Source organism: Puma concolor, chromosome B3 (genome assembly GCF_028749965.1).
Source record: "Puma concolor isolate L17-30 chromosome B3, mPumCon1.1.hap2, whole genome shotgun sequence".
NCBI lineage: Eukaryota > Metazoa > Chordata > Mammalia > Carnivora > Felidae > Puma > Puma concolor.
Genome location: NC_141672.1, coordinates 30087998 through 30115553, shown reverse-complemented (window position 1 = coordinate 30115553; position 27556 = coordinate 30087998). Strand labels below are relative to the sequence as shown.

Genomic DNA, 27556 nt, shown 5'->3' with positions numbered 1-27556 from the left:
GCACAGAGCCTGATGTGGGCCTCAAACCCACAAACTGTGAGATCATGACCTGAATCGAAGTTGGTCGCTCAACCGACTCAGCCACCCGGGCACCCCTTGTGTGTGCAATTTATTTGTACTACTTAATACACTTCTCACACTAGACAGATTTCCTTCAAGTCATTTTAATGAAAGTAAATGTTTGTCAATGTATAAAAACCTTTAAAAAAAAAAAACTACAGTCACCAATGGGAGATGCTGATGATTGCTTTATATCTGTTACTGTCTTTTCAGTTTTTTCTTTTCCTTTTCCAGGTACTTGATGAAGAAGCAGAAGTTTTTATAGTCAAAATGTGGAGATTATTGATATATGAAACAGAAGCCAAGAAAATTGGTCTTGTGAAGTAAAACTTTTTACATTTAGAGTTCCGTTTCAGATTGCTTCTTCTTTCCCACCCTTCAGAGGACTTTGACTTTTTCTTTGTCTTCAAAGACATTTGTGAGATCTGTAATTTTTTTTTTCAATGTAGAAAATGTGAATTTTTTTGTCCTCTAATTTGTTGATGCCCTGTGTACTCCCTTGGTTGTAAAGACATCTGAATCCTACCTTGGTTCTCTTTATACTCACCAGGTACAAATTACTGGTATGTTTTATAAGCCGCAGCTACTGTACACAGCCTATCTGATATAATCTTGTTCTGCTGATTTATTTCTTGTAAATATTAAAATGACTCCCCAATTCTTTTGCAGAATTGCACTTAATGTTGAACTGTACTGTATAGGAACCTACATGAATGATTTTAATTGAAAGAATACCCATCATACCTATTACCTTTCCCACCCCTTGATCAAAAATGGCAAGCCCTCCTGAAGGCATGGAATTTAAAATTAGAGTGCTAAGATTAGCAGACAATCCATTCCTGCTGTATCTCTGTATGAATGTGTTCGTGTGAATGTGTATAAATGTCTTACTTTTCCCTAATTTTCTTTGGAGGGCTCCCTTAAACATTTCCTTATTGAAGAGTAGAATTCTAAAGGAAACGTGGTATTATGCCAAGCCAAATGTCTGGGATAATTAGGTTATTAGTGTCCCAGAGCATGGTATTCTCTTGTGGCCAGCAACAGTTTGGTGAATGGAATGGGGCTTTCCTGTTGATAGCTGGCTGCTTCAGCCTGTCTTTTTTAAGGGAACATGAATCATAATGGTTTTCCCCTTAATTTCATTGTTCAGAAATGAGGCAGATCCTTACATTCTGGAGAACGTTATTTGATGCATTTTTGCACTAATTGGTCCTTAGCTTTATTTTGGTGTATTCTTTTGTTTAAAAAAAAACAAAAACAACAACAACAAAAAACCCTTAATCTGCAAAGCATAGATGAAAAAAATCATTTTTAAAAACAAAAGGTAAAATTAGGTAATTTTACAGACTAGGAAAATCTGGAAAAAAGACCAACAGGAATTGAGCATGGCAGTTTGCAAAGTTTACATCTTATTTTTAAGGGTGTAAAGTAAATCATTTATGGCAGTTACCACTAATTTTTTGTTTTCACTTTTGTAAAGGTTTATATCTTATGAGTGTATATGCACGCACACACCTCGTTTACCTCTGCTCACCAATGTTTAAAAAATATACTGATGGTGTTCTTAGAGACATATTATGGGGCTTTCTTTATTGTAGAACAGAATTTCACCAGGGAGCAAAATTACCTGAAAATGTAACAGGTTTTAAACAGTTCTTAACACAAATTAGGTGCAGTTATTCCCATGTCTGAGTATTTATTTAAAAGAAAGATAAAAATTGGGGGTAGTGGGGTTTGTTATAAAAGCATAACTGAGCTTGAGTTACTAGATTTTTTTTTTTTTTTTTTTTACATCTTAAAAGGAATTTGAAACACTGTTCTTAACATTGAACCTTGAGGTGGTTCCATTATGTACATATTTCCAATATTAAAACTGTATATATTTGATCTTGGGGACCCATTCTTTCAGAGTCTTGTTAAATAAATGGTATCATGTTGTAATTGTGCAGTGCATACTAGAAACAGAACTTGAAAATGTGGGCTGAATTTTTGATGTACTTGATTTTTATGAGTATTAGTAACTGAAGGTCAAAGGGGCCATTTGCCTTATTTTGGATTAATCTATACATTTGTGGAGAATACAGTCTTTTAGTATTACCATTTTTAAGTTCTGGTTTCTCCAGGGAAAATTTCAGAAAGTTCATGCTCCTTGCCATCTACAAATTTATTTATTAGCCTTTTCTCAGATTAATCCCTCCAGCTTTGTACCTTGTTCAAACAGTTTATCATTCCTCTCTATCTTACTGTGTTACTGCTTCTAGGGCATCATATTAGGTTGTGTTTATTTAGCCAGCATTAGCATGAAGGTTTATTCAGATAGGTTTAATTTCTTTTGCTTTTATCTTCTCCAGCTCTCTCACTGTATTTATCTTGAGGGTCCCTATCTGCAATTCTTGGGGCACATACCATATACTGTTTCACATCTCCACTAAGATTTGTGTTGCGATCCCAAACTCATACATCACATTTCTGCAGTGGGACAGGAGTGATCACAGTCACTGGGTTAAAGATCATTTATAATGGTTTCCTATCCACTCAAGACCAGGTTTGCCACCAAGCTTAAACTTTAAGGTTTTCAGTTTCTTGTTTTTCAGATTTGCATATAAAGAATCGGACATGTATAAACTAGTGTATTCTAGTGTTTGGGAGAATACATGTAAGAACATTTCTAATAAATTACTTGAGCTTTCTGGGTTATCTTTACCGTTTGCCCATAGATTAATTTCAATTTGGAAATCTTTATAGTGCCCATTCATTCAAGTTGTTGTAAAATTACATGAAAATCTTGAGAATCATTCTTGATCTGGCAGAAAATAAATCATGCTTTTTCCTCATTTGATCCTATAAAATTAAATATGTACATTTGTTAATGGAGGAAAGATCATTTGTTTGAAGTAGTTTTTCCTCAAACTTTAATGTGTACCTAAATCAGCTAGGGCTCTTATTACAATGTAGACTCTGATTTAGTGGGGCTAGAGGGGGGCCTGAAAATTTGCATTTCTGACCAGCTTCTGGGTGATGCCAGTGTTAACTGACCTAGGGACTACATTTTGATTAGCAGTTTAAGGTATGTTCTCAGTACAGGTTTCCCGTGCTATTGAAGTTGAGCGTTCCTGTGAAACATTTGATGTTTGTTTATTTTTGAGAGAAAAAGAATGCAGGCATCCGCGTGAGCAGGCGGGGTAGGGGTGGGGAATAGAGGGAGAGAGAATCCCAAGTACAGAGTTCTACACAGAGCTCAATCCCAGGAACCATGAATCATGACCTGAGCCAACTGAGCCACCCAGGGGCACCCTTGTGAAACGTTATGAAAGCTGAAATGGCATAAAGTAAAGACACAATAACCATTAATTTATATGGAGAAATTATTTTGAGTATTTATTCCTGGCCCAAAGGTAACCTCTGTCACACTTATCTGATATCTTAGAATACGTCTTGCTAACAGACACACAAAATATATCCAGATAAATCAGGGACACAGTTCAAAGCTGTGGTGGCCCTATGCTGAGTGTGGTCCCCCAGGAAGGAACTTGGTGGCACTTCTCTTGCTGCCTCTGTAAGGGCTCACTGTAAAACAAACGCAGATTGCTATTTTTGCTGTATGTTCCCTTTTCTCGTAAAAGCGAAAATCCTGTTCAGATTTCTTTTGGTTGGGACAAAAAAGGTGCTAATGTAGGTCTATGTAGGTCTTGCGTAAAAGTGGAGTAACTTGACTTCTGAAAAGCCAGGGAAACCTGTACTAGTATTTTGTCCTAACAGTACACAAATGCAGTGTAATTTTCTTTTTAAGTGGACTTTAAAGAGAGAAACATTTTTTTTTTTTGAGGCAGATAGATGCACGTTATGTATGTTCATGAACATAACATAATCTTCCAAAAGTGGTGCCTGAGACTGACTGTAATATTCTAGGCTTTATTCCCAGCTAGTCCCAGAACACTTTCTCCTTAGAGAACTGTTTTCACTTATTCTGGTTCTTACCATAACACTTGCATATGTAGTAGAGGCAAATGATTTTGTAGAGAGTGCTGTTTCTAATCAGGTACCAATCAGGCACCAGTGCTAGATATATGCTGGACAAATTGAGAAACAGCTCGCAAATCATATGAAACTAAACACTTACTGTCTCCTTCCATATGAAGTAAAAAAAAGTTGTAATGCTAATAAATAGTAGTGTGTATATGAGGCTTATTTACTCAGCTTTTCCTGATGAGTTCTGTAATCGTTTTTACTTTCTACACAAAACTACTGAAAGTTTTTATGTCAGAATGGTTACAGATCTTTTCAGGTCATATATCAGACTTCTTTTAACAATATGAAATTGAGAAATAGTATTGCTCAACAAGGGATGTTGAAATTGATCTCTGAATGCCACTGCATATAAAAAGTATGAGATAGAATCCCAAATAGGCAGAGAAACGGTCAGTCTAGGTGTCAGGAAGGAAACTGGGAAATTCACATATATGTATTTCAAACCCAAGAACTATTACTATAATATGCATACTGTGGGCCAAAGTGAGCTTATAATTTTTGATAAATGGTAGAATTTTTGAAATGTGATTATGTTGAATTATTGATGTAATTTGTTTATTTACATTTGAGTGCTTACAGTTTCATCTTTATTCGACAGTATTTTTGCCTTTCATTTTATCACTTACCTCGTATGAAGGCCAAGGTTAGGAATAGCAATCTAAAATGCCCAGGAAGAGGGGCGCCTGGGTGGCGCAGTCGGTTAAGCGTCCGACTTCAGCCAGGTCACGATCTCGCGGTCCGGGAGTTCGAGCCCCGCGTCGGGCTCTGGGCTGATGGCTCAGAGCCTGGAGCCTGTTTCCGATTCTGTGTCTCCCTCTCTCTCTGCCCCTCCCCCGTTCATGCTGTCTCTCTCTGTCCCAAAAATGAATAAACGTTGAAAAAAAAAAAAATTAAAAAAAAAAAAATAAAATGCCCAGGAAGAAAATAATTTCTATAAACAAAAGTAAATAAAAGTTTTTTTCAAGCCATGTTGTCTGCATTAAATGACACTCCCACATCTACCTACTTTGCCACATCACATAGTAGTTGGATTTATGACCTAGCTTCTCGTGTCAAGTGGTGGCTGAATTGTTAAGAGGCAGTCCTTTTGCTTTTTGGTGTATAACTTTTTATTTAGCCATTGAAACACAATATGTGGCATTCATGTTAAAAGGTAGGTAGACTGATAGACATTAATAAGACAAGATTCCTCTGCTAGCAGACAGTAATGGTGAAGAAGGAATAATGAGAGGAATGCTAATATACACACAAAGTACTGTCTGAACTGTTGAACTAACTTCATGGTTGAGAGGAAAGGGACATTAGATTCTTAGCAGAGGTAGTAATATGTAGAAGGGAACTTAGAGATCACATAGTCTACCCAATGCAACAGTGTTCTTGACAGATAGGTGTCTAGAGGCCTATATATGGGATTCTAATTCACCATTTAGATCTGCACTATCAAAGATTTTACGTTTGTTAAATAATTTTGAAACTCAGTTCTTCAGTAACACTAGCATATTTCAAATGTTTGAATGTCACGTGACTAAAAATATTTTTTTTTTTTTTTTGGCCACACTATATTTCAAGTGCTCAATAGCCATATATAGCTAAGTGGCTAGCAATACTAGATGGACTGCAGATCATAGAACATGATTATGATTGCAGAAAGTTACATTGGACAGATCTGGTCTAGATGTTGATATCAACCTAAGGAGAGGGAAGTGCTTGTTAATAAAATTCCTCCACATGAAACATTTTTCGCAAATCTTTGAAGCAATTAAATAGTTCTGAACAGCTATTTTTCCTGTTTTTTTAATAACAAAAGGAAAAATTAGTGAACACTACGTTGTAGAATCCAAAAACTACAAAGCTTCATTTCTTTCTTGTCAATTGAAAAATACTAGTAAATACACCCTAGTGAAGAGACTAGTTGTTACTATAGGTGAAAAGTCTATATATTAAAGTTTAGTTTTTAAGTATTTTATTGAGGCACATTTTTTAAAAGGAAGGGCCCAAGTTCTTGGTTAAGGAGGAGATTAGGGGTGCCTGGGTGGCTCAGTTGGTTAAGCATCCAACTTTCGCTCTGGTCATGATCTCGCGGTTTGTGAGTTTGAGCCCTGCATCAGGCTCTGTGCTGACAGCTCAGAGCCTGGAACCTGTTTCGGATTCTGTGTCTCCCTCTCTCTCTGCCCCTCCCCCACTCACGCTGTCTCTCTCTGTCTCTCTCTCTCTCAAAAAAAAAGAAAAAGATTTAATAAAATACAAACATACACAAGAACTGAAGGCTAAAAATACAAGATAAGATAACTAGCCCTTGGGGAGCCTGGGTGGCTCAGTTGGTTGGGTCCCTTGATTTCATCCCAGCTCATGATCCTAGGGTTGTGGGATTGAGCCCCATGTCAGTGTGGGCTCCACTCAGTGTGGAGCCTCCCTAAGCTGTCTCTCTCCCTCTGACCCTCTTTGCTCATGCATTCTGTTTCTCTCTAAAAAATAAAAAGTAAAGAGATGACTAGCTTTTTATCTTCATCAGGTCCAAGTCTCAGGAGATGTTCCTTGCAACGAATAAGACTGATGTGAGAGCTAATGAGATAGTGGCCAAGCACGAAGCTCTGATGACAATTTATTCTATTTCAATTCTTTATTCCCATAGGAAACGGGGCAGTGACATTGTATAAATAAAGGGCCACCTGCGTAGGTCAGTTGGTGGATCCAACTGACCAACTGGTGACTCTTAGTCTCTGGGGTCATGAGTTCAAGCCCCACGTTGGGCGTAGAGCTTACTCAAAAAAAAATGGCAACTTGCTTTTGTGTAGAAAGTGTTGAGTAGGATTGCCTTGGAATCAGTGGCATAAAGAAATGGTGTTGGTTCTCTGACCAGGTCTTAACTTTACGTGCTAGTGACCAGTGACTGCTCTAGCCTCTAATCTGTAATAGACTGTTTCCACCAAGTGGTTCTAATAGATCTGGCACTCTGGATTTCCATCTGCCTCATCTTTCACCACTCACTACTGTGGGTTTTCATTTTATTTTTTTAAGTTTATCCTGAGAGACAAGAGCTCAAGTAGGGGAGGGGAAGAGAGAGAGGGCAACAGAGAATCACAAGCCGGCTCCTGGCTGTCAGAGCAGAGCCCTACATGAGGCTCGAACTGAAGAACCTTGAGACCATGACCTGAGTCCAAATCAAGAATTGGACACTTAACCAACTGAGCCACCTAGGCGCTCCACTTAATACTGTTTTTTGCCACCCTTCATATTATTTTGCTTCTCCATTCCTGTCCCCAAGTTCCAAACCCTTGGGAAAATATAAATGCAGCACTGCAGATATTTTGGATCCTCGGTGCTGTATTTCTTGTTCTTTTACTGAACTTCAGTTCCTTTTCACAAACATTGCAGCTTTTACTGTTTTTGAACTTCCAGTACTATACAGTAGGTGTGGAAAAAATATTCACTGAGTACAAGTCATTTGATTCCCCCAACCCCCACCCCCTTACTCAGCAACTAAGTCTCAAGTTTAATAAAACCTTATCTTTAAAAAAGTCATTAGGCGGGGCACCTGGGTGGCTCAGTAGGGTAAGCATCTGACTCTTGATCTCATTGCAGATCTTGATCTCAGGGTCATTAGTTCAAGCTCTGAGTTGGGCTCCATGCTGGGTGTGACGACTAAAAAAAAAAAAAGAAGGCATTAGGCATATTCTCTAGTTCTAGCCTTCCAGTTTATGAAGATATGCGTCTTAAACCTTATTTTCTGTAGATAATTATAGATACCTCCACCTATCCTATCCAGGAGATCTCCACTGCCCTACTTTCTAACTATATTTTGCAATTTCTTGAGCCTTGCTCAAGTATTCCATTATTTTCTTTCTTCAGTCTGGACTAAAAGTTTTAAAGAACACGAAAACTTAACCTTTCCTACTCCTTTCCACTATTGAGATTCCACAAAGAGTAGCTTATAGTTATATGTTCCCTCCAAATGCCTCAAGTCTCAAATGTTTATATCACCATCCCACTGATGACTGGTGATAGCCTAAAAGGAGACTCTGATGTGATAGGCTCTACCCTAGTCGATCAGTTAGCACCATGGACGTTTGCTCCTTATTTGGGACTCTTCTTCCTTGATGCCTAGGATTGTCATTCCCAATGTCTTTGCTTGCTTTTCGTCAGCAAATCCTGGATATGTGTATTTTTTTTTAAAGATTTATTTACTGAAGTAGCCTCTACACCCAACATGTGGCTTGAACTCGTGTCCCAAGATCAAGAGTCACACGCTCCATGAACTGAGCCAGCCAGGCACCCCAAAAATGTTTAAATTTCTTTTTTAAATTTTTAAATGTTTATTTATTTTTGAGAGACAGTGTGAGCAAGGGAGCGGCAGAGAGAGAGAGAGAAACAGAGCTCGAAGCAGGCTCCAGGCTCTGAGCTAGCACGCCCAATGTGGGGCTCGAACTCTCAAACTGCAAGATCACGACCTGAGCCAAAGTCGGATGCTTAACCAACTGAGTCACCCAGGTGCCCCAGGATGTTTATATTTCTAAGATGAATAAATCCCAAAAACGAAAGGAAAAATTATCTGTGGTCCAGTTACTCAGTCACTGGTGGCTGTTTTTAAAATAACCGTTTTGTTTCTTTTTGCAGGATTATGTTTTGACATAGTTGTATTTATACATACGCATAAATCTTTTTTAAAATGTTTGTTTATTTTGAGAGAGAGCAGGAGCAGGGGAGGGGCACAGAGAGAGAGTGAGAGAGAGAATCCCAAGCAGGCTCTGTGCTGTCAGTGCAGAGCCCAATGTGGGGCTCAGTCTCATGAACTGTGAGATCACGACCTGAGCTGAAATCAAGAGACAGAGGCTAACCGACTTAGTCACCCACATGCCCCCATATGCATAAATCTCATGTCTGTTTTTTTTAACTTAACAGAATCAGAACATTTCTGTTACACATAACCTTCATAAACACTTTTAATGGCATTTTGTGAAGTGGATGAACCATAATTTGTTGTAAGATGTGAATAATAATTCATGAACATCTTTGCACAGATATTTTGAGATTGTTTCTAAAAATAGTTTACCAGCATTTTAAGACTTTCTACACATATTACCAGATTGCATTCAGTGAAGATTTTAAAAAATATCTTTGGGGGGTGGTGCCTGGGTGGCTCTGTCAAACATCCAGCTCTGGATTCTAGCTCAGGTTATGATCTCACAGTGTGTGGGTTCAAGCCTAGCATTGGGCTCTGCTCTGATAGGATAGCTCTGAGCTGATTGGGATTCTCTCCCTTTCTCTCTGCCCTTCCACCCTCTCTCACTCTCTTTCTCTATATAAATAAATAAACAAACAAACAAACAAAAAACCAAACTTAAAAAAATATTTTGAGGGGGCACTTGGGTGGCTAAGTCGGTTAAACATCAGGATCTTGATTTCAGCTCAGATCATGATCTTGCAGTTTTGCACTGAGACCCGCATTGGGCTCTGTACTGACAGCATGGAGCCTGCTTGGGATTCTCTCTCTCCCTCTCTCTCTCCCTGCCTCTCCCCTGTTCATGCTCCCTCTCTTTCTCAAATAAACTTAAATGTTTTGAAGGGGTAGTGTCAACATTTTTATTCCTCTAACATATCTCTTTCCTGTTCATGGAAAAACTTCTAAATCTGTCAATGTATTGCGTGGGGAGAGGAGGGAGGGATTGGGGACCCATGCTTTAGGAACATGTAGGGCTATATTGGGGGACGAATTTAAAAGAAGCAAAAGATATCATTTGACCAGATGCCATGCATCATTGATTTCATTGTCAGTTTTCAGATTACCTGTGAATTTGAGCATTTCTCTATTCTTCACCTTTGGTTTTACATGGTAGTACTAGTTTTACTCTTAGCTTTCAGATGAGTGTCTGAGTATGCCATACTACTTAAGGAGTTAGTTATTGGTACTGTCTTTATTGCAATTTGGACGAAAAGCTGGCAGACGCGGAGATTAAGTGACCGCTGAGCAATTCACTGTGTATGAAATACTCTGGGCATTTCAAAAATAGACACATTTTATGCTCTCTGGAAGCCTATTATCTAAGAAGACTGGATTTTAACTTTGGAGCTTAAGAATCCCGGGCTGTTTAATTTTTTTTTTTTTTAATGTTTATTTACTTTTGAGAGACAGAGAGGCAGAGTGTGAGCGGGGGCGGGGGGGTGGGAGTGGCTAGGGGCAGAGAGAGAGAGGGAAACAGAATCCCTAGCGGGCTGCAGGCTCTGAGCTGCCAGCACAGAGCCTGAGGCGGGGCTTCAACTCGCCAGCCACAAGATCATGACCTGAGCCGTAGTCCGCCGCCCTTAACCTACTGAGCCACCCAGGTACTACCCGGCTATGTTTGTTTAAAATGCAGTTTTTCAGGTTCCACCCCCCTCCTCCCATAAGTTTTGATTCATTGGGTAGGGTGTGGAGGGCACAGATGTTTACAATTTTAATTAGTATCCTCTTGACTGTGGTGCAGCTGATTCGCATTGAGAAACACTATAAATAGGTACTATAGATAAATGAAAGAAACGTTAGATTTAAGTTGCCATCACTTGTAGGCCAGAAGAAGCACCCGCTGGGCCCAGGTGAGGTAGAAACGTTGATCCTCAGCTCAAGAGCAGCCTCGAATCCCTGACAATCTCAGACTCAAGCTAGCACTCTGGGCGGGTTCCTCTAGTTCCCTGGGCCGGCTGGAGCGCAGGGTTTGCCCCGCAATCTGCACTCGCGCTACCGGAAGCCCCACCCTCTTTCTCTAGGCCCCGCCCCTGCACCGGTGGGCCCTGCTCTTGCCCTTACAGGTCCCGCCCCTCCCCCGGCGGGCCGCCAACGACGCCAGAGCCGGAAATGACGACGCCAGTGAAGCCTTTTGGGCGGGGCCTAGGCCGAGCAGCTCCAGAGGCTGCGATTTCACATCGGAAACAAAACAGCGGCTGCTCGGGAAGGAGCCTCCCCTGCCAGGGGCCGGTGTCGGCGGCGAGGGAAGAGTAGGTGCGTGACGGGGACTTAGGGGAGAAGGGAAGGTGCCCCTCACACGGTGCAGACACGGGCGGTCGCGGGCAGGGCCCGGCCCTGTGTCGCTGCCCGGGCCGTGGAGCCGGTGTCCTCGAGGATGAGGAACGGGGCGCGGCCGAGCGGGGACTGAGGAACCCCGAGTGGGGAACGAGGAGGGGCGGCCCGTTTCTCTTGCTCCCGGCGCAGCACGCGGTCAGGTTGAAGAGATTCCCCTCCGTAGATTTGTTCCGGAAGTGCTGGTTTCCCGAAGACGTTTCAGGGCTCAGGTGCCCTGGGCCGGGATTGCCGGTCTTGAGTGGAGCAGGAGAAAGAGGAAGCTCCTTGCCCTCGGTCTGGTTGAGCAACTAGTGAAACTCCACGCCTCATGCCCTGAGTGTGTCCTTGTCTGGGGAAGCGAGTGGCACTCAGGGCTAAGTTCCTTGTGTCTGACGCTCGAGGAGGAAAACAGGGTCTGATGCTTTTGCCTTGGTTGGAACTGTCGCGAGGCATGATATTCATTGCTTTGCATGTGTCTTGGATATTTACGTTTTGTTCCCGTTCGGATTCTTTTCAAATAAATATGTTTTTTGTAAGAGAGAATTTTAATAATAATTTTAAAAGCACTACTTGCCTGCTTTGGGCAAGATTAATATAGTATTCAGGATTTTGGGAGATAAGGATAAGATGCAAATAACTGTGGCATATATAACTATATGACAGAGCACGCTGTAAAGCTTGTAAGATTCTCTGAAGTTTCAGGCAAGTAGAAACCACATCTGGTTAGGGAGTCTTGTTATTTGAGTTTCTTTTTTAACAGTGGAAAGGGAAAGGTTTTCACTCCTGGAGTTAAAGTGGGAAGGGTATTATAATCAGGGTGTATCACAAACAGGGATTCTCTGGATCTTAAGCCTCTAGTGACCCACTCTGACCATTAAAATAACTGTTATGAAGGAGAATAAAACAGCAAAGTAGATTGGAGCTTGTTGCATTCGGCTAATTTCAGTCATCTGCAAAAAAGCCTGTTTGTTTCATTTCTCCTTAACTCATTTGCAGAGTTCAACCAACTTAAGCCCTCCCCCCACCCCCATTTAATAATAAACCCTTAACAATGAGAAAAAGATCATATATATTGAGTGCATGGATTCTCTCCCTACCCTCGCCCAGTAGATAATAGAAGTGGCATCTAGTATCTGGTTTTCCATTCTTCTGGTCCTAGGTATACTTTCTTTGAATGGATGTGATTTTTGCTGAATTTTAAGTTAATGGCTGTACCTGTCCTAGACTGCTGCAAGGATTTTCATTTAGGGGAAACTGAAGATTGAAGTTGGTCTCTGAGAACCACCCTAGCAGGAAAGTACAACATATGTTACCAAAGCTTATGTGATCCTGTTCCTCTCTCAGATCCAGGCTTCCTCTGCTCCTGCTTTCCCACTAATATTATTTTATTAAAAAATTTTTTTAACATTTATTTATTATTGAGAGATAGACACAGAGCGTGAGCAGGGGAGGGGTAGAGAGAGGGGGAGACGCAGAGTCTGAAGTAGGCTCCAGGCTCTGAGCTATCAGCACAGAGCCCGACTCGGGGCTCGAACTCACAAACTGTTGAGATCGTGACCTGAGCCGAAGTCGGACGCTTAACCAACTGAGCCACCTAGGTGCCCCACTAATATTATTTAAAAAAAAAAAAAAAAAAAAAAATTTTTTTAACGTTTATTCATTTTTTGAGAGACAGAGAGAGACAGAGTGTGAGTGGGGAAGGGGCAGAGAGAGAGGGAGACACAGAATCTGAAGCAAGCTCTAGGCCCTGGAGCCCGATGTAGGGTTCAAACTCATAGACTGTGAGATCATGACCTGAGCCGAAGTTGGATGCCCAACTGACTGAGCCACCCAGGTGCCTCTCCCACTAATATTATTGAAGATTATAGGGAGAGACTTCTTCATGGTATATTCTGAAAAACCTTTCAAAGACCTTTAATACTGACTCTTCATGTGATGTTAGGCAGATTTGGAATGTGTTTTACGAGTGACACTGTTGTGGTCAGAACTTTAGGCACATTAATAGTGGGGGCTAGAATGGATAAGAGAATTGAGGTGGCTTTTGCATAATTCAGGTGAGATATGATGGGAGTTTGATCTTTGGTGATGACAGGGGCTTAGAAAGGAGGAAAAACATGAACAGGACATGGCATCCAGTAGAGAAGGAATAAAATATAAAGTTGAGTAGGAGGTTTTAAGTTTGGAGAAAGGGGGAAACGATTGCAGAAATAAGGAAGTAGGAGCAAAGAACTAGTTTAGAGAGGAACATGAGGAAGTGGTTTGGAAGTATCACTTTGGAAGTGCCAGCAGGTGAAGATGTCCCATGGACAGACCTGGAGCTGTAAATATGAGAGTCACTGAAATAGACTCTCTAGTTGATGTTGGAGCAATGCCTAATGAAAGGAAGGGGACAAGGAGGCCCACGCAGACCCTAGGAACACTTAGAATGAAGGAGTGGAAGAAGGGCGAGGAACCACCTGAGGAGAATGAGTGGCGGGAGGAGAACCTCCAGAGTTCAGTGTCACAAAGGCTGAGGAAGGGAGGGAAGCTTCGGGAAGAAGGCTGTTAGGAATTTTCAGTATCTGGCCTGGTATAGCAGAAGGAGCTGAAGATTTAGAGCAGCACTGTCTGGTAGAAACAGTATGAGGTACAAATGTTAATTTAAAACTTTTTTTAAAAGTTTGTTTATTGGCAGAGAGGGGCAGAGAGAGGGAAAGAGAGAATCCCCAGCAGGCTCTGCGCTTGATCTTACAAGCTGAGATCATGAAATGGACTGAAATCAAGAGTCAGACGCTTAACCCACTGAGCCATCCAGGTGCCTCTCCCCTAAAACTTTTTAATGAACAAGTTTTATAAAGGTAGAAGGAAATAGATAAAATTAATTTTAATAGCCTATTTTATGTAACCTAGTACATCTAAAAGTTTTTATTTCAACATGTAATTAATATAAAAATATACTTGTCTGACTTCTCCTCTAGCGAGTTAGCCCCTTAAGGAAACAGAAGCATTATCTGATTTGGTAGCATCCCCAACAACTATCACAATGTCTGGTTTTGTAGAAGAAACCCTGAAAGTGTGTGTTGATTAAAGGGTATTAATGTTTGGTTTTCACACTGCCCCATACAGTTCCTTAAATTGATGTAAAGCAAAAGAGAGAATGCAAGGATTGCTGAGTATAACCACTGATTTACAAATTAGTTAGATGTGAGTAGTCATGTTTTCATTAAAGATTACTTGTATTCAACCCATTTCCACAATGAATTTGAGACAAACTGGGAGTAATCATACCTTCCATGTAGAGTTACTGAAAGTAAAGGTTTCTTGGGGAAAGATTCTTTAAAATGATTACAAATATTGATAATATAAGACCATAGTCCCATGTCCACAATTATGAAATCCAAAAGCCCCTGAAAAAACCAAAAGGCTTTGTGTCATTCATTTGATAGAAAAATCTAACCTGAACCTATTGTTGTAATTTAAGACTACTTATATGTTTCACTATATAATATATATATTTAAAAAAAATTTTTTTTAACATTTATTTATTTTTTGAGAGACAGAGACAGAGCGTGAGCAGGGGAGGGGCAGAGAGAGAAGGAGTCACAGAATCCAAAGCAGGCTCCAGGCTCTGAGCTGTCAGCATAGAGCCCAACACTGGGCTCAAACTCACGAGCTGTGAGGTCATGACGTGAGCTGAAGTTGAACACTTAACTGACTGAGCCACCCAAGCGCCCCTCACTATATATTTATTAATGTGTTTATTTTGTGATTCTAAGACTTTGAGGGAGCACTAAAAACATACAGTATTTGCATTGTACTACCTTTATAAAATCTGAGAAAAATACGAATTCCAAACACATTTAGTCTTAAGGGTTTCAGGTACAGAATCCTGGATTTGTAAGTCTTTTTTCGTTTTCAGTGCATCTTCTGAGCACATGTAACCATTATTATTTAAAAACAATTATAGTAACTCTATATAACAGACCTCCCCAAAACCCAGTGCCTTAGAGTATTTGACTCCGTATTTGCCTCAAGTTGCAGGACTGTGGATCAGCTAGGGTAGCTCTGCTTTGCATGTCTTATTCTGGGGCTCAGGCTGAAGGGGCAGTGGCTATCCATGGTAAGCTCTTCTCAAGGCAACAGCAGAAGCAAAAGAAGACCAACTCCACAAGCAAAATTCAGCAGTCTGCTTGTGTCACATCTGCTGAGATCCCTTTGACCAAAGCAAGTCAGATGATTGTGCACAAAGGCACAGGGTGGCTAGTAGGCTGCACCCACCTTGACGCCAAAGCAAGTCACAGAGCCTAGCTCGATATCCCGGGCGTGGGGAAGTCTATTTTTCCCTGGGAGATGCTGGGGAGGGAGTGAATATTTGCTGAATAATAATCTAATCTACCACAGATGGCTCACAGAAGTAGAGTGGGACGGAGGAGGGAAAAAAATCACCAAATAGATATATCACTATCCTTGCTCTTTTTGGAGTCTACCACCTTCACAAAGCCTCCTGTAAGACTGAGGAAATTGTTTGCTCCCAGTCTCTTAAAATTCAGAGTCTTTCCAGTATATATATATTCTTGAAGTTTTAAGTTAATTTCAAATTATTTTTATTAAATTTAATTATGAATGCAGTTTGGAGATTGGTTACATTTATTGTTGGATGTGAGGTTTTGAAAACTCAAATAGAGGCTCTCCCAGCCCAACCATATAATCAGAACTTGGGTGGCCTGTCCAGGAAGAAGCTGTCAAACTAACATCAAAGCTGATAAATAACTTTTGTGGAAAATAAATCACAGTCTCATTTGGCACTTAAAAACTTCTGGGGCGCCTGGGTGGCTCAGTCGGTTGAGCACCCGACTTCGGCTCAGGTCACGATCTCGCGGTCCGTGAGTTCGAGCCCCGCGTCGGGCTCTGGGCTGATGGCTCAGAGCCTGGAGCCTGTTTCAGATTCTGTGTCTCCCTCTTTCTCTGACCCTCCCCCATTCATGCTCTGTCTCTCTCTGTCTCAAAAATAAATAAACGTTAAAAAAATTAAAAAAAAAAAAAACTTCTTAGCATCACGATACAAAGGTACTTAAAAAAATACTTTTGGTGGGTTTTTTTGTATTTTTTTTTTTTAATGTTTATTTTTGAGAGAGAGAGAGTGCAAGCAGTGGAGGGGCAAAAGGAGGGAGGGAGACATAATCTGAAGCAGGCTCTTCACTGTCAGCACAGAACCAGATGCAGGGCTGGAACTCATGAACTGTGAGATCATGACCTGTGCTGAAGTCAGATGCTAAACCAACTGAGCCACCCAGATGCCCCTATTTATGGTGGTTTTCTAAGTGAAGAAGAAACTAGTCAATTGACTAGAGTCATTAAACCACCAACTCTTTGTGCTGGACAAGATGGTGATAAATTTCACGGAGATGTTTGTTTATGTGGAATACAAATTTTGTTGGAGTGCCTGGGTGGCTTGGTCCGTTAAGCATCCAACTCTTGATTTTGGCTCAGGTCATGATCTCAAGGTTTGTGGGTGCAAGTCTGGAGTCAGGCTGTGGGAGCCTGCTTGGAATTCTCTCTCTCCCTCTCTCTCTGCTCCTTCCCCAGCTTGTGTATGTGCACTCTCTCCTCAAATAAATAAATAGACTTAAAAAAAAAACACAAATTTTTACGTTTATCTCTGACAGCGAAGAAAGAAATATCAGTAACTAAGTAAGCTTACTGTAAGAGTTTGAGGTTTAGTTGTTACCTTGAGATGGAGTGAGAGACAGAAATGTATGTTTCTGTTGGTGCTTCCTTAAATGGGACTTTTAATAAACTTATTTTTGGGATTCTAAACCTTTGCTCTAATGATACTTTTTGAAGTGCTGATGGATAGGTTTTCTGATTAGATGGACTTTTGTTCAGCATATGTAAGCTTTGAGATTATTTGTATTCTTCTGGGGTTTTTTAGTATCATTGTGTATAATGGAAATTTTAGTTGCCCATCAGAGGATTTCTTTTTCCTTTTATTTGATTGAGCAGGTGTCTTGAGAAAAAGGAAATGGATGGCAGTGAATTCAAGTGCTGTGCTCTGTCAGTCTCAGAAAATCTTTAGCAGGTGGCCAGAGAGAGAAAACAGCAAAATCTACTTCCGTCCCCTTGCAGTTCGGGTCACAAGATCTTCACTTCCCAACAGCTATCTTTTGGGGTTTTTTTTTTGTTTGTTTTTTTGTTTTGTTTTGTTTTTTGGTTCTCAGGGCAAGAATGCTAAGAATGTTATAAAATCAAGTAGTGTCCTTTGCCACACTGCCTGGACAGTTGGACAGTTGGGTCATTGGCCTTCTTCATGCAGTACTCAATTGTTTTCAGCTGTTACTGGACCAGAATCAAATCAGGCTTTGCCTGTGCCTTTCTTTGTACCAACAATGTTTGTTTGTTCACCAGGCCAGGCTGGTGCTTGCCTGTGCTTCCTGCTGAGCTCCATGTAAAGAGCAGCCTTTCCAAGAAGGGTCACCCTGTAGCTTTGTGATCTTCTAAGCATCAGTGGAAGCATGAGCTTTCTCTAAGTGAACTGGAAAAGACCTGGTCTGGGCATCAGAATACTTGGGTTCCGGAACCGGTGTTACTTGCCCCATAATCATGCACTGGCAAATTCTTTCACCTTTCCTGACCCTTAATTTTTCACATGTAAATACAGGATGTGCCTTTGAAAGTGATACTGGGATATGCCAAAGTGACTACCACATTATTGATGCTTCTTACAAGACTTGTCTGAGAAATCTCCAGTGTGATAATCAGTTTGTGTGGTTTCTTGTAATACCTGAACAGACCCTATAAACCTAAAGCTACTAGTAGAAACTACTAAAATTAAAATGACCAGATATGGGGCGCCTGGGTGGCGCAGTCGGTTAAGCTTCCGACTTCAGCCAGGTCACGATCTCGCGGTCCGTGAGTTCGAGCCCCACGTCGGGCTCTGGGCTGATGGCTCAGAGCCTGGAGCCTGTTTCCGATTCTGTGTCTCCCTCTCTCTGCCCCTCCCCCGCTCATGCTCTGTCTCTCTCTGTCCCAAAAATAAATAAACGTTGAAAAAAAAAAAAAAATGACCAGATACAAATACTAGGAGTATATATTGGGAAAACTTTTGACACTTCAATTTTTAATTTAGAGTTAGATCAGTAATTGAAGTTTAAGATCTCATTTACTAGGTTTTTTTTTTTTTTTTAAAGATCTCATTTACTTCTAAGCAGCAGTTCTAGTAGTAATAAAAATCAGCTCACTATAACTTTTTTTGTTTCATAATGTAACTTAATGCTTATTGTAAACTCCCAAAGGGCAGGGATGGAGTTTGTTGCACAGAGGCAACATAATGTAGTATGTGAGCCGTTGCTTTGCTCCTTTGCTTACTGGATGTGACCTTGTGCAAGTTAGTAGACTTCTGTGTGCCACATGGCTTTCATATGTAAAGTGGATGAAGTGAATGCAATTAAGTAAATCCCCTCAGTGTCTGTCTCTGAGTTTTGGTGTAAATAGATAGCCAGTAGGGGTGCCTCGGTGGCTCAGTTAAGCATCTGACTCTTGATTTCAGCTCAGCTCGTGATCTCACAGTTAGTGAGTTTGAGCCCCAGTTGGGCTCTGTGCTGACAGCGAGAGCTTGCTCTCTGCCTTTTTCCCCGCTCGCGGCTCTCTCTCTCAAAATAAAAAAATGAACGTTAAAAAAAAAAAAAAGCCAGTAAACTACTATTTAGTAAATAGACAATCACTTTTCTTTTCCTATTTTATCTGGTAATATACTTTACTTACTTTTTATTTATTTTTGCCCGCATGGCCCCTTCTTGTATTTTGCTTTTTTCATTTGGCTAACACTCTCTTATTTATTTGTTGTTTTGTTTCTGAGGGATTATATGAGAATATTAATGACAGATTTCTGAAGGTTTTTCTGTAATAGAGCTATACTTCAAATGATCTGGTATAGCAGGCAATCAGTGGAAGTGACCAACTTGTAGCTTTTTCTGTTTGCCATCCTCTGGCATTTCTGGGTTAGCTGAGGTGATAGGTACTATACTGGATGTTTTTGTGGGAAAGAAGGGAATAATATGTGCTCTGTTTGCTGATCATTAATGCTACATTAATGTTAAAATTTCAATGAGATAGTCAACTTTAAAATATCTTAGAAGCATAGATCAGAATATTTACTTTGAATGTTTATTGGACTTATAAAAAATATATCTGTTCTATTGGCATGCAGCTCTCTTTTAGGTAAGCTAACATACATGTTGCCAAGTCTTAATTTTATTCGTTTTAAGAGACAGGACCAATGGTATGAATAACCATAAATGTAGGTTTACTTCCACAAAAATCTCTGAATTTTTAAATTGAAGCATATAGAAATGTGCACACATCATAGGTACAGAGCTGAGTGCGTTTTCACAGACTGAAATCCCTGTGTAACTAGCACCCAGATCAAGAAACAAAACATTACCAATACTCGCAAAAACTTCCCAAATATCCACTTTGAGTAAATAACCACCATAAAGGTGACTGTTGTCTCTATTTGTATGTTTAACCTTATTTTTAAAACAAATTTACATTAGTTATTTCTTATTTAGTTAATATTCATTTGCAGTCCCCTGATTTCATGTCAGCTACCCATGGGCTGAAGCTGGAAGGGAGGACAAAGGTTGGCATGGTATTTAAAAGTATGTAGGATAGGAGGGAAGCATACCTTGATTAAAAATTTGTCATGATTTAAATGATCTAGGTATAGGTAATTAAGGGTTAATTTGAACTCAGTACTAGAGGAGAAAATTACTTTCTGTGTGTGTGTTTTTAATCTGCCTTCGGTGTTTTTGATGAAAAATCACTAGAATGTAAAAAGTAGAGTATTTACAGGGTAGAGGATACCCAAGTTGAAAGTGAAAATGAAACCGGACATTGACAAAATACTTTCGTGTGAGTGTGTAAGTGGTAATGTCTTACTGTGTGTAAATGAGAATACTGCTTAGGTATACAAACAGATTTTTTTTTCCTTCTGTATTTCTGAAGACTTTCTATGAAAAGGGAAGTTGAAATAAAAATATTGGCTGATGGAAATTAAGGCAGACAGGCAAATGGGAATGTGTCCCCACCCCCCCTCCCCCCAGGGTGAACTCTGGGAGACCGAATGGAATGTGTAAATAAGGCTGGGCCTGGATGCAAAGGAGAGATCTAAGGCTGGGAGTTAGTTAGGAGTCTGTGATTTTTGTCCTGGTCTGCCCAGTTGTGTGATTTTAAGCAAGTCGCTGAACTTAGGTCCTCTTCTGCATTTGTAAAATGGGTATGTTACCTGCTTCCCCTGGCTTGGGGGCATTGTGGTAAGGATAAATGAGACGACAAAGAGAATTTTGCAAAATTAAAAGCCCTAGACAATTTTACAGAGATAGAAAGGTTAATTTGGATTAGTCATCATAGGAAAAGGAATGTTGAAGAGAACATTCTTTAATATCATTTAGGTCCCTTTGCTCTAAGTCTGAAATCATTAGATATATTTGTGATTGAAAATACTTGGTTTCTCAAGTAGATTTACTCATTACCAAACTGACAAAAGTTTGTCACTTGAAGTTGATGGCAGATTAATACATTTCTGGTTTACAAATTGGTATTATAAGTGTTTGATTCATGTGAATAGATTTACAAGGGTTTGATCAACTCTGGGTGACCTGGTAAAATCCTATTTCAGACCTGGTCCGGGAGCCTGCAAATGACAGCAGCCTGAGAGGTCCTTAGAAAGCTTGGCTTGGAGGAGAACACATGAAAGAAAGGTTTGTTTTGGCTGAATGTAATTTATGGAAGTGTTTGAAAATAAAAGTATAATTGTAATGCACAAAGGATTGTTTTCTTTTTCCTTTTTCAGAACCCCAAGAGGTTTTGTTTTCTGTGAAAAAGTATTTCTATACGCTTGCTCCAATGACAGAGTTACCTGCACCTTTGTCTTACTTCCAGAATGCACAGATGTCCGAGGACAACCACCTGAGCAATACTGTACGTAGCCAGGTACAGTGTCAACCCCTGAAACTGCCCTTGCCAGACTATGGATTCAGTGACCACCTTCCCTCATTTCCAAGAGAGGCTGAGGGGACTGAGCATGCTTTTTCTGCTTTATCAAATTTACCTGTTTGCTGAACTTCAACTGAGGGCAAAGCATTGTACCATTTAGTGCTGGGGACACAAGGCTGTGTGAGACGTAGGTGTTAATATAGTTTCTCCCTGCCTCAGATATCGCCTCCTCTATTAAAGCCTCTCCAACTTCCCCAGCTATTTGTTATTTTACATTAACTTACTCTTACTCTTCCATGGGCCGAGTACATTTTATTTACTTTTATTTTTTCAGTACCCGGCATGGTTCCTGACAGTGCCCAGTAAATGCTCATTGGGAGAATGCACAGTGATGAATGCAAGACTGAGTGTAGAAATCCTAAGAGAGTTCAAAGGAGGGGCACCTGGGTGGCTTAGTCGGTTAAGCATCCTTCTTTGGCTCAGGTCATGATCTCACAGTTCATGGGTTTGAGCCCCAAGTTGGGCTCTGCGGTGACAGCTTGGAGCCTGGAACCTACTTCAGATTCTGTATCTCCCTCTCTCTGCCCCTCCTTGCTCATGCTTGCTCTCTCTCTCAAAAATAAACATAAACATTTAAAAAAAGAGTTCAAAGGAGAGAATCAAGAAAGGGGTGTAATTAGTGTTATGAGACACAGATGTCCAACCTGCCTGCAACTCTGTTAGCTAATCATTACAGATTGAATGTAGATCCCACAGATGGACTGTGAGATAGCTGGGAAATTGGTAGGATTTTTAGAGATGGAGCCAGAATGGGGGAACATAGAAGGCCAACTATAAACTATGCAGGCTGTGAGGGGTCAGGTCGGGTGGGGTGGGATCAGACTTTCCCCTGTTAGAACCAGAGAGCAGAACCAGTGGTGGAAGGAAACAGGTTCTGGGTCAATAAAAAAGAATTATCTCATAATTTGTTGTACATCTGAAAGGGTGCGGACTGCCTTGTGGCTTATTGTGTTTGTCACGAAAAGCAGTTCCAGAGAAGGCTGGAAAACTACCAACCACATCTGCAGAGAGTTAGTCTGTGGAATGAGCAATGAGCTAGAGCACTAACTAGATGGCCTGGAAGTGCCCTTCACACTAAGATTTAGGATTCCAATTAAGGGTCAAAATGTGAGGAGGAAGGCTTCACAAAATGTTCTTTGATGAATGGGTAGGATTAGAGTAGAGCAAACTTCTATCATCACTGATAGAAGAAATAACACTAGTGGAGGAAGAATTTTCCTAAAATATAAATAGACAGGGAAGCTGTATCCAGAGATATGTCATCAGAGGCAGGTCACACTGTACTGCCAGAACATTTTTAATCAAGTGAGATCAAGTTAAAATAATTATCAGGGGAAGCCCTAAAAGGGAACACAAGCTGTAAAGGGTAGTATGTAGTCCGAGGGGTGTGTGAAGGAAGGGAGAGGAGAAGAGTTTTTACCTCAGTTCTTGGTTGATAATGGGTGTTACAAAGACTCGTTTTTGTGGAAACATGTTTCTAACAGCAGCTCGATATGCTCCTTTTTGCTATTTCCCTGGAATGGATTTAAACCAAAAAAAATTTTTTTTAATGTTTATTTATTTTTGAGAGAGACAGAGCATGAGCCAGAAAGGGACAGAGAGAAGGGGAGACAGAATCTGGAACAGGTGCCAGGCTCTGAGCTGTCAGCACAGAGCCTGACGCGGGGCTCGAACTCACCAACTGCGAGATCATGACCTGAGCCGAAGTCGGAAGCTTAACTGACTGAGCCACCCAGGCGCCCCTCCCCGGAATAGATTTTTGAAAAGTTAGCATGAGACCAGATTATGAAGTTCCTTGGTAGTTTCAATGCCACAGACTTTGTAAAACTTTTACTTCAGAGTAGGGAGAGGGAAAATGGGGGACAGTCCCAACTTAGTTTCTGGGTACCCCTTCCTTAACTAGAGCAGCTCCTATTGTATCTTTTTACATATTGATCTTCTGTGTATCCATTTGAACAAAAGATTCCACCACTAACAAATTTTGGGGAAAAACAACAACAACAACACAGTTATATGTCACCTATTTGTTCCAAACCTTCCAAAGGTATCTCATCTCAGAAAAAATCAGGTCTGAGGTCTTGACCGGATTCTTCTCCTTTGCCCCCATCTCTGTCTTATCTCTTATTAACCTCTCCCTTACTCACTGCTTCCTCATTTCTGTCTCTGGGTCCTGGATTATTCTCCCATTCTTCTCAGATGGCTTTCTTCACTTGCTTTATTTAGGTCACCTCATGAGTCACCCTATCAGTGAGGCCTTTCCTTCCTCTACTCCCCTTCCCCACCCTACTACCCCTTATACCCTTCCGTGCTTTACTTGTGCATAGCACATATCAGCATTTCTACCATACTGTCTACTAACTTGTTAATGTGTTTATCTGCCTCCCTTTACTGTGTAACCCTGTATCCCCAGCTGTGGGAATGGTGCTTGGCACATAGTTAGCTCTCCATTGTTAATGCAGTATTACTTACATCCCTCACACTCAGGTTTTGTGGGGCTTTCATGGTATATATATATATTTTTTTGTCTGCCTTGTTTTATACCTTAGTAATTGATAAATTGAAATAAAGGGTGCTGTAGAGGAGTTACAGTTGACATGGGATTTTTACTGATAATTACATATACTCGTGTAATTTTAGCAAGTCTTAGTGCTAATGTTGTCAATGGTACCTTCCAGATCTTTTAGGGGACCACTGCCTAGAAAACCAGGCCTGATTTATTTAATTTTAACCCTGCCATTGATTATGGGATATCAAATAAGTTTATCTTTTGTTTATCTTCTTAAAAGTGTCTTCTGCAGCTTACAGATATCTTCTGTATACATTCTCATACTTTCCAGTTACCATGGGATAGGTATTATTCCCATTTTGCAGTTTAAATGCTTGTCCAAGATCACATAGAAAATTATAGGACAAACCTGGTACATAAAACATAAAACCTGGTACCTGCTTTCTAATGTCAAGCTTCCTCCAGTGTTCTTTCTGTTCTTACAACTATCTCTTACCCCAGGAAAATGTTACAATACTAAAAGGAGATATTGTATGAAAAAATTCTGGGGAAGGAAAATACGAAGTCTTGTGTATTCATTTTGCACCAGTGTACTTGAAACAAAACAAAACCAAAAAGGAAAAGAATCTCATTGTTAAGTTTTTTTTTTTTGCTATAAAGAAGCCATTGTGTACATGCTTTGGTTGGTTATGAAAAAATGGGGGTAAGTCCAAATTTAAATTGAATGTAGATGACTGTTTTTGTGGATTAATTGAAAGCAGCTCTTTTATTTCCCCTCTCGGAGAGTGGATTTGTTAGATACAAGCACATGAAGACAAGCCTCTGCAGGCATCAAAAGTCCTTATCAGGCTTATTTCTTTATTTGCTCAGTGGCTAGTTTAGAAGAATCACAAGGAAATTGAGAGATGTGGAAAGTTTCAGTCTTTCCATGCTGCTCAGGAAAGGAAACTAACATATTGAATGTCTTCAGTGAGTTAGACCCTGTGCTAGATACTGTCACAAACATTATTTAGTTTTAGGGCCATATATTTAGGGCCTCTGAATTAAAGTGCTATTAAAATGTTCTGTTAAGGTGCTTATCTATGACAATATATCCCCTAGAGTGTGCATATAGGTTATTTTAAATATTATAAAAATAAATGAACATTCATTTAAACATATTTTTGAAACTAGAAGGAAAGTAACTTTCTTACAGAATTTATTCAGATATCAGTGTAAAAAATGGACTTCTATTCCTTTACTCTGTCTCTTCCTCCAACGTCAGGAGCATCTGTAGTCTTGAACTTATGGGGCAATCCTTTGGGTTTGGGGGACCTATGAGGATTCAGGAACAGTGATGAATTGGCAATTAGCGGTTGTGGCTGAGTGACCTATAAATAGGCCCTTTAAAGGAAAGAACTCTCATCCAGGTGTAATTTGAAACAGCTGTTTGTAAGTTGGTTTAATTCACTTAATTTCTTAGTACCTCATTTTTCCCATCTGTATAATTAAGATGGTTTATTAGACAAATTCTCTCTCCTAAGTTTCGTTGTGACAAGGAGTTAGGGTGGCCAGCTGTCCTGGTATGCCCAAGACCGAGAGGTCCCTGGAACACAGGGCTTTCAGTTTTAAAACTGGGACAGTCCTGAGAAAATAAGATCAAGGTGATTACCCTATGAGAAGTATAATGAAATTAAAATCATTTGGATCTGATTAACCCAGTCTTACTCAGTTAGATGACTTTGTTGTGTAACTTCAAGTATAATTGCAATGGTATATCGTTAGTGTTCAAGTAGAAGATAACATTTAAAACATTTCTGTCTTTCCAGAAACAAAATGTTGCCCATGACTTCATTCCTCCATCCTTAGCGGATAGATGATGGGCTGCCTTAGCCCAGAAAAGAGGTTTTCCTTTTGTCAGCTATGGGTAATCTCATTCACAGTGAAGGGAGTTAGAGTTTGATGAGATTAGTCAAGAGAGCTGAAAAATTGTGGTCTTGTTTTAATCCAAATGTTTATTTCTGAAATTTTTAATATGAAATATTTTAAGCGTATGCAGGAAGTATGACAAATAATGTAATAAGTACCCATTTACCTACCACCCAACTTTATTAAACTTTAATGTCTTGTCATGTTTGCTTTGTATACTTTGTTAATTTTGAAGAGTATTTTCACTAAGGTTTTTCTGTTTCTGTTATATATTGATCGTACGTGAAATGAAATCCTCACCAAACTAAACAAAATTTGCAATTAATTTGGACAGATGGTCTAATTATATAACAGAAAGAAATTAAAGATAAAATTGGAGCCTCTCTCCCATATTCCCTTCTTATTTTCCTGGCCTTTAGTTCCTATCCTGAATTTAGTGTTTGTCATGCTTACTATATTTATGAACATAAGTGATATTTAATATATCACCACTTTGCAGGTTTTAAAACTGTGTATGAAATATATGTGTGTATGTGAAAGTTGTAGAAGAAAATTCCCACATTTTTGAAATGCATAAGTACATGTTGCAGAAGAGACCTGTTTTTGGAATTTATGTATATATAGATGCATAAAGCTCTAGTTCATTCGTTTTTTATTTATTTTGTGAACATATAAAAATGATCTAGTTTTTGTTTATAAATATTTAATAGTTTCCAGTTTTTCACAGTAACCAGCAGTGTTGCAATGATACTCTTATTCATTAATCCTTCTGCACATGTAAGAGCTTCTCAATGATAATCACTATGATTGGGTATATGGATCTTACATTGTATTAGAGTTTGCCAGTATGTTTTCTGAAGTGGTTATATATCAAGAGCATACAGCAGTTTTCATTCTTTTATATCCTGGCCAGTTTTTGGTATTGTCTGACTTCGTGTGTATCAGTTGGATGGGTTTGAAATGACTCCTCAGGTTACTTTAATTGTATTTTCCTAGTTTCTAATAAGGTAGAACTTTTTTCCTTATGCTTATTGGCCATTTGCATTTCCTCTTCTGCGAATTGCCTGTTTATGTTCTTTGCCCATTTTTCTACTAGTTGTCTTTAAAAAAAAAAATTTTTTTTTAATGTTTATTTTTGAGGGAGAGAGAGAGAGAGTGAGACAGAGTATGAGTGTGGGAGGGGCAGAGTGAAAGGGAGACACAGAGTCTGAAGCAGGCTCCAGCTCTTGAGCTGTCAGCACAGAGCTCAACGTGGGGCTCGAACTCACGAGCCATGAGATCATGACCTGAGCCAAAGTCGTACGCTTAACTGACTGAGCCACCCAGACGACCCTAGAAAATTATTTTTAAAAGAAGTTTTTGAATGTGAAGAAAAGTTGCAAGAGGACAGTGTGCTATTTGAGGAATATCTATGGAAAGGGGAGAAGCATTCAAGGTTCTCTGTGATGAGTGAGGAAGAGTAGTAGGAGAGTTAGAGCAACTGATGTAAAAGAAACTAAAACAGCATGCTAGCATTGGGTCTTTGAAAGCGCCTGTATTGATCGCCATATATTACATTATGCCCTCGAGGTATGTTTGTCAGTCTCCAGTTTAAAAGACTGAAATGTTTACAATGCATTTTAGAAAATTTTCCTTAAAAAATAGTAAGTTTTGGGGTGCCTGGGTGGCTCAGTCTGTTGAGCGTCTGACTCTTGATTTCAGCTCAGGTCGTGATCCCAGGGTCTCCTGGTTCGCATGCTCAAGGCCTGCACTGGCGCTGTCAGCCGTACTGTAAACACGGAGCCTGCTTGGGATTCTCTCTCTCCCTTTCTCTCTGCCCTTCTCTCTCTCTCTTTTCTCCCTCTCTCTCTCAATAAGTAAATAAACATTAAAAAAAGGTAGTTTGGTATGTCACAGGAGCTAAGTGGAGAATTCATTTTATTCTTTTTCCCTCAAGAAAGTTTGCCTTGCTTACTTAGAGGTGGCATTCTATCAAAAGTTTTTACTTT

General features: G+C 40.0%; 2 protein-coding genes across 5 annotated transcripts in view; both read left to right on the top strand.

Moving 5' to 3' along the window:
* The window catches only part of RBM25 (RNA binding motif protein 25), a 60701-nt gene extending 59970 nt beyond the window's left edge, over nucleotides 1-731 (top strand). For both annotated transcript variants that reach the window (XM_086709346.1, XM_086709345.1), the window contains exon 19: nucleotides 295-731. In XM_086709346.1, coding sequence (XP_086565472.1) covers nucleotides 295-387 — 93 coding nt within the window. In that variant the 3' untranslated portion in view covers nucleotides 388-731. The remainder of the gene's footprint in view (nucleotides 1-294) is intronic.
* A 10186-nt stretch (nucleotides 732-10917) lies between these two features.
* The window catches only part of PSEN1 (presenilin 1), a 73033-nt gene continuing 56394 nt past the window's right edge, over nucleotides 10918-27556 (top strand). Inside the window, exons 1-3 of one of the 3 annotated variants that reach the window (XM_086709343.1) lie at nucleotides 10918-11062; nucleotides 20778-20859; nucleotides 20952-21079. In XM_086709343.1, the coding sequence (XP_086565469.1) occupies nucleotides 21005-21079 (75 nt within the window). In that variant the 5' untranslated portion in view covers nucleotides 10918-11062; nucleotides 20778-20859; nucleotides 20952-21004. Of the gene's footprint in view, nucleotides 11063-20777; nucleotides 20860-20951; nucleotides 21092-27556 lie in introns of all 3 variants that reach the window. The other 2 variants (XM_025919614.2, XM_086709342.1) reach the window with 2 other exon arrangements.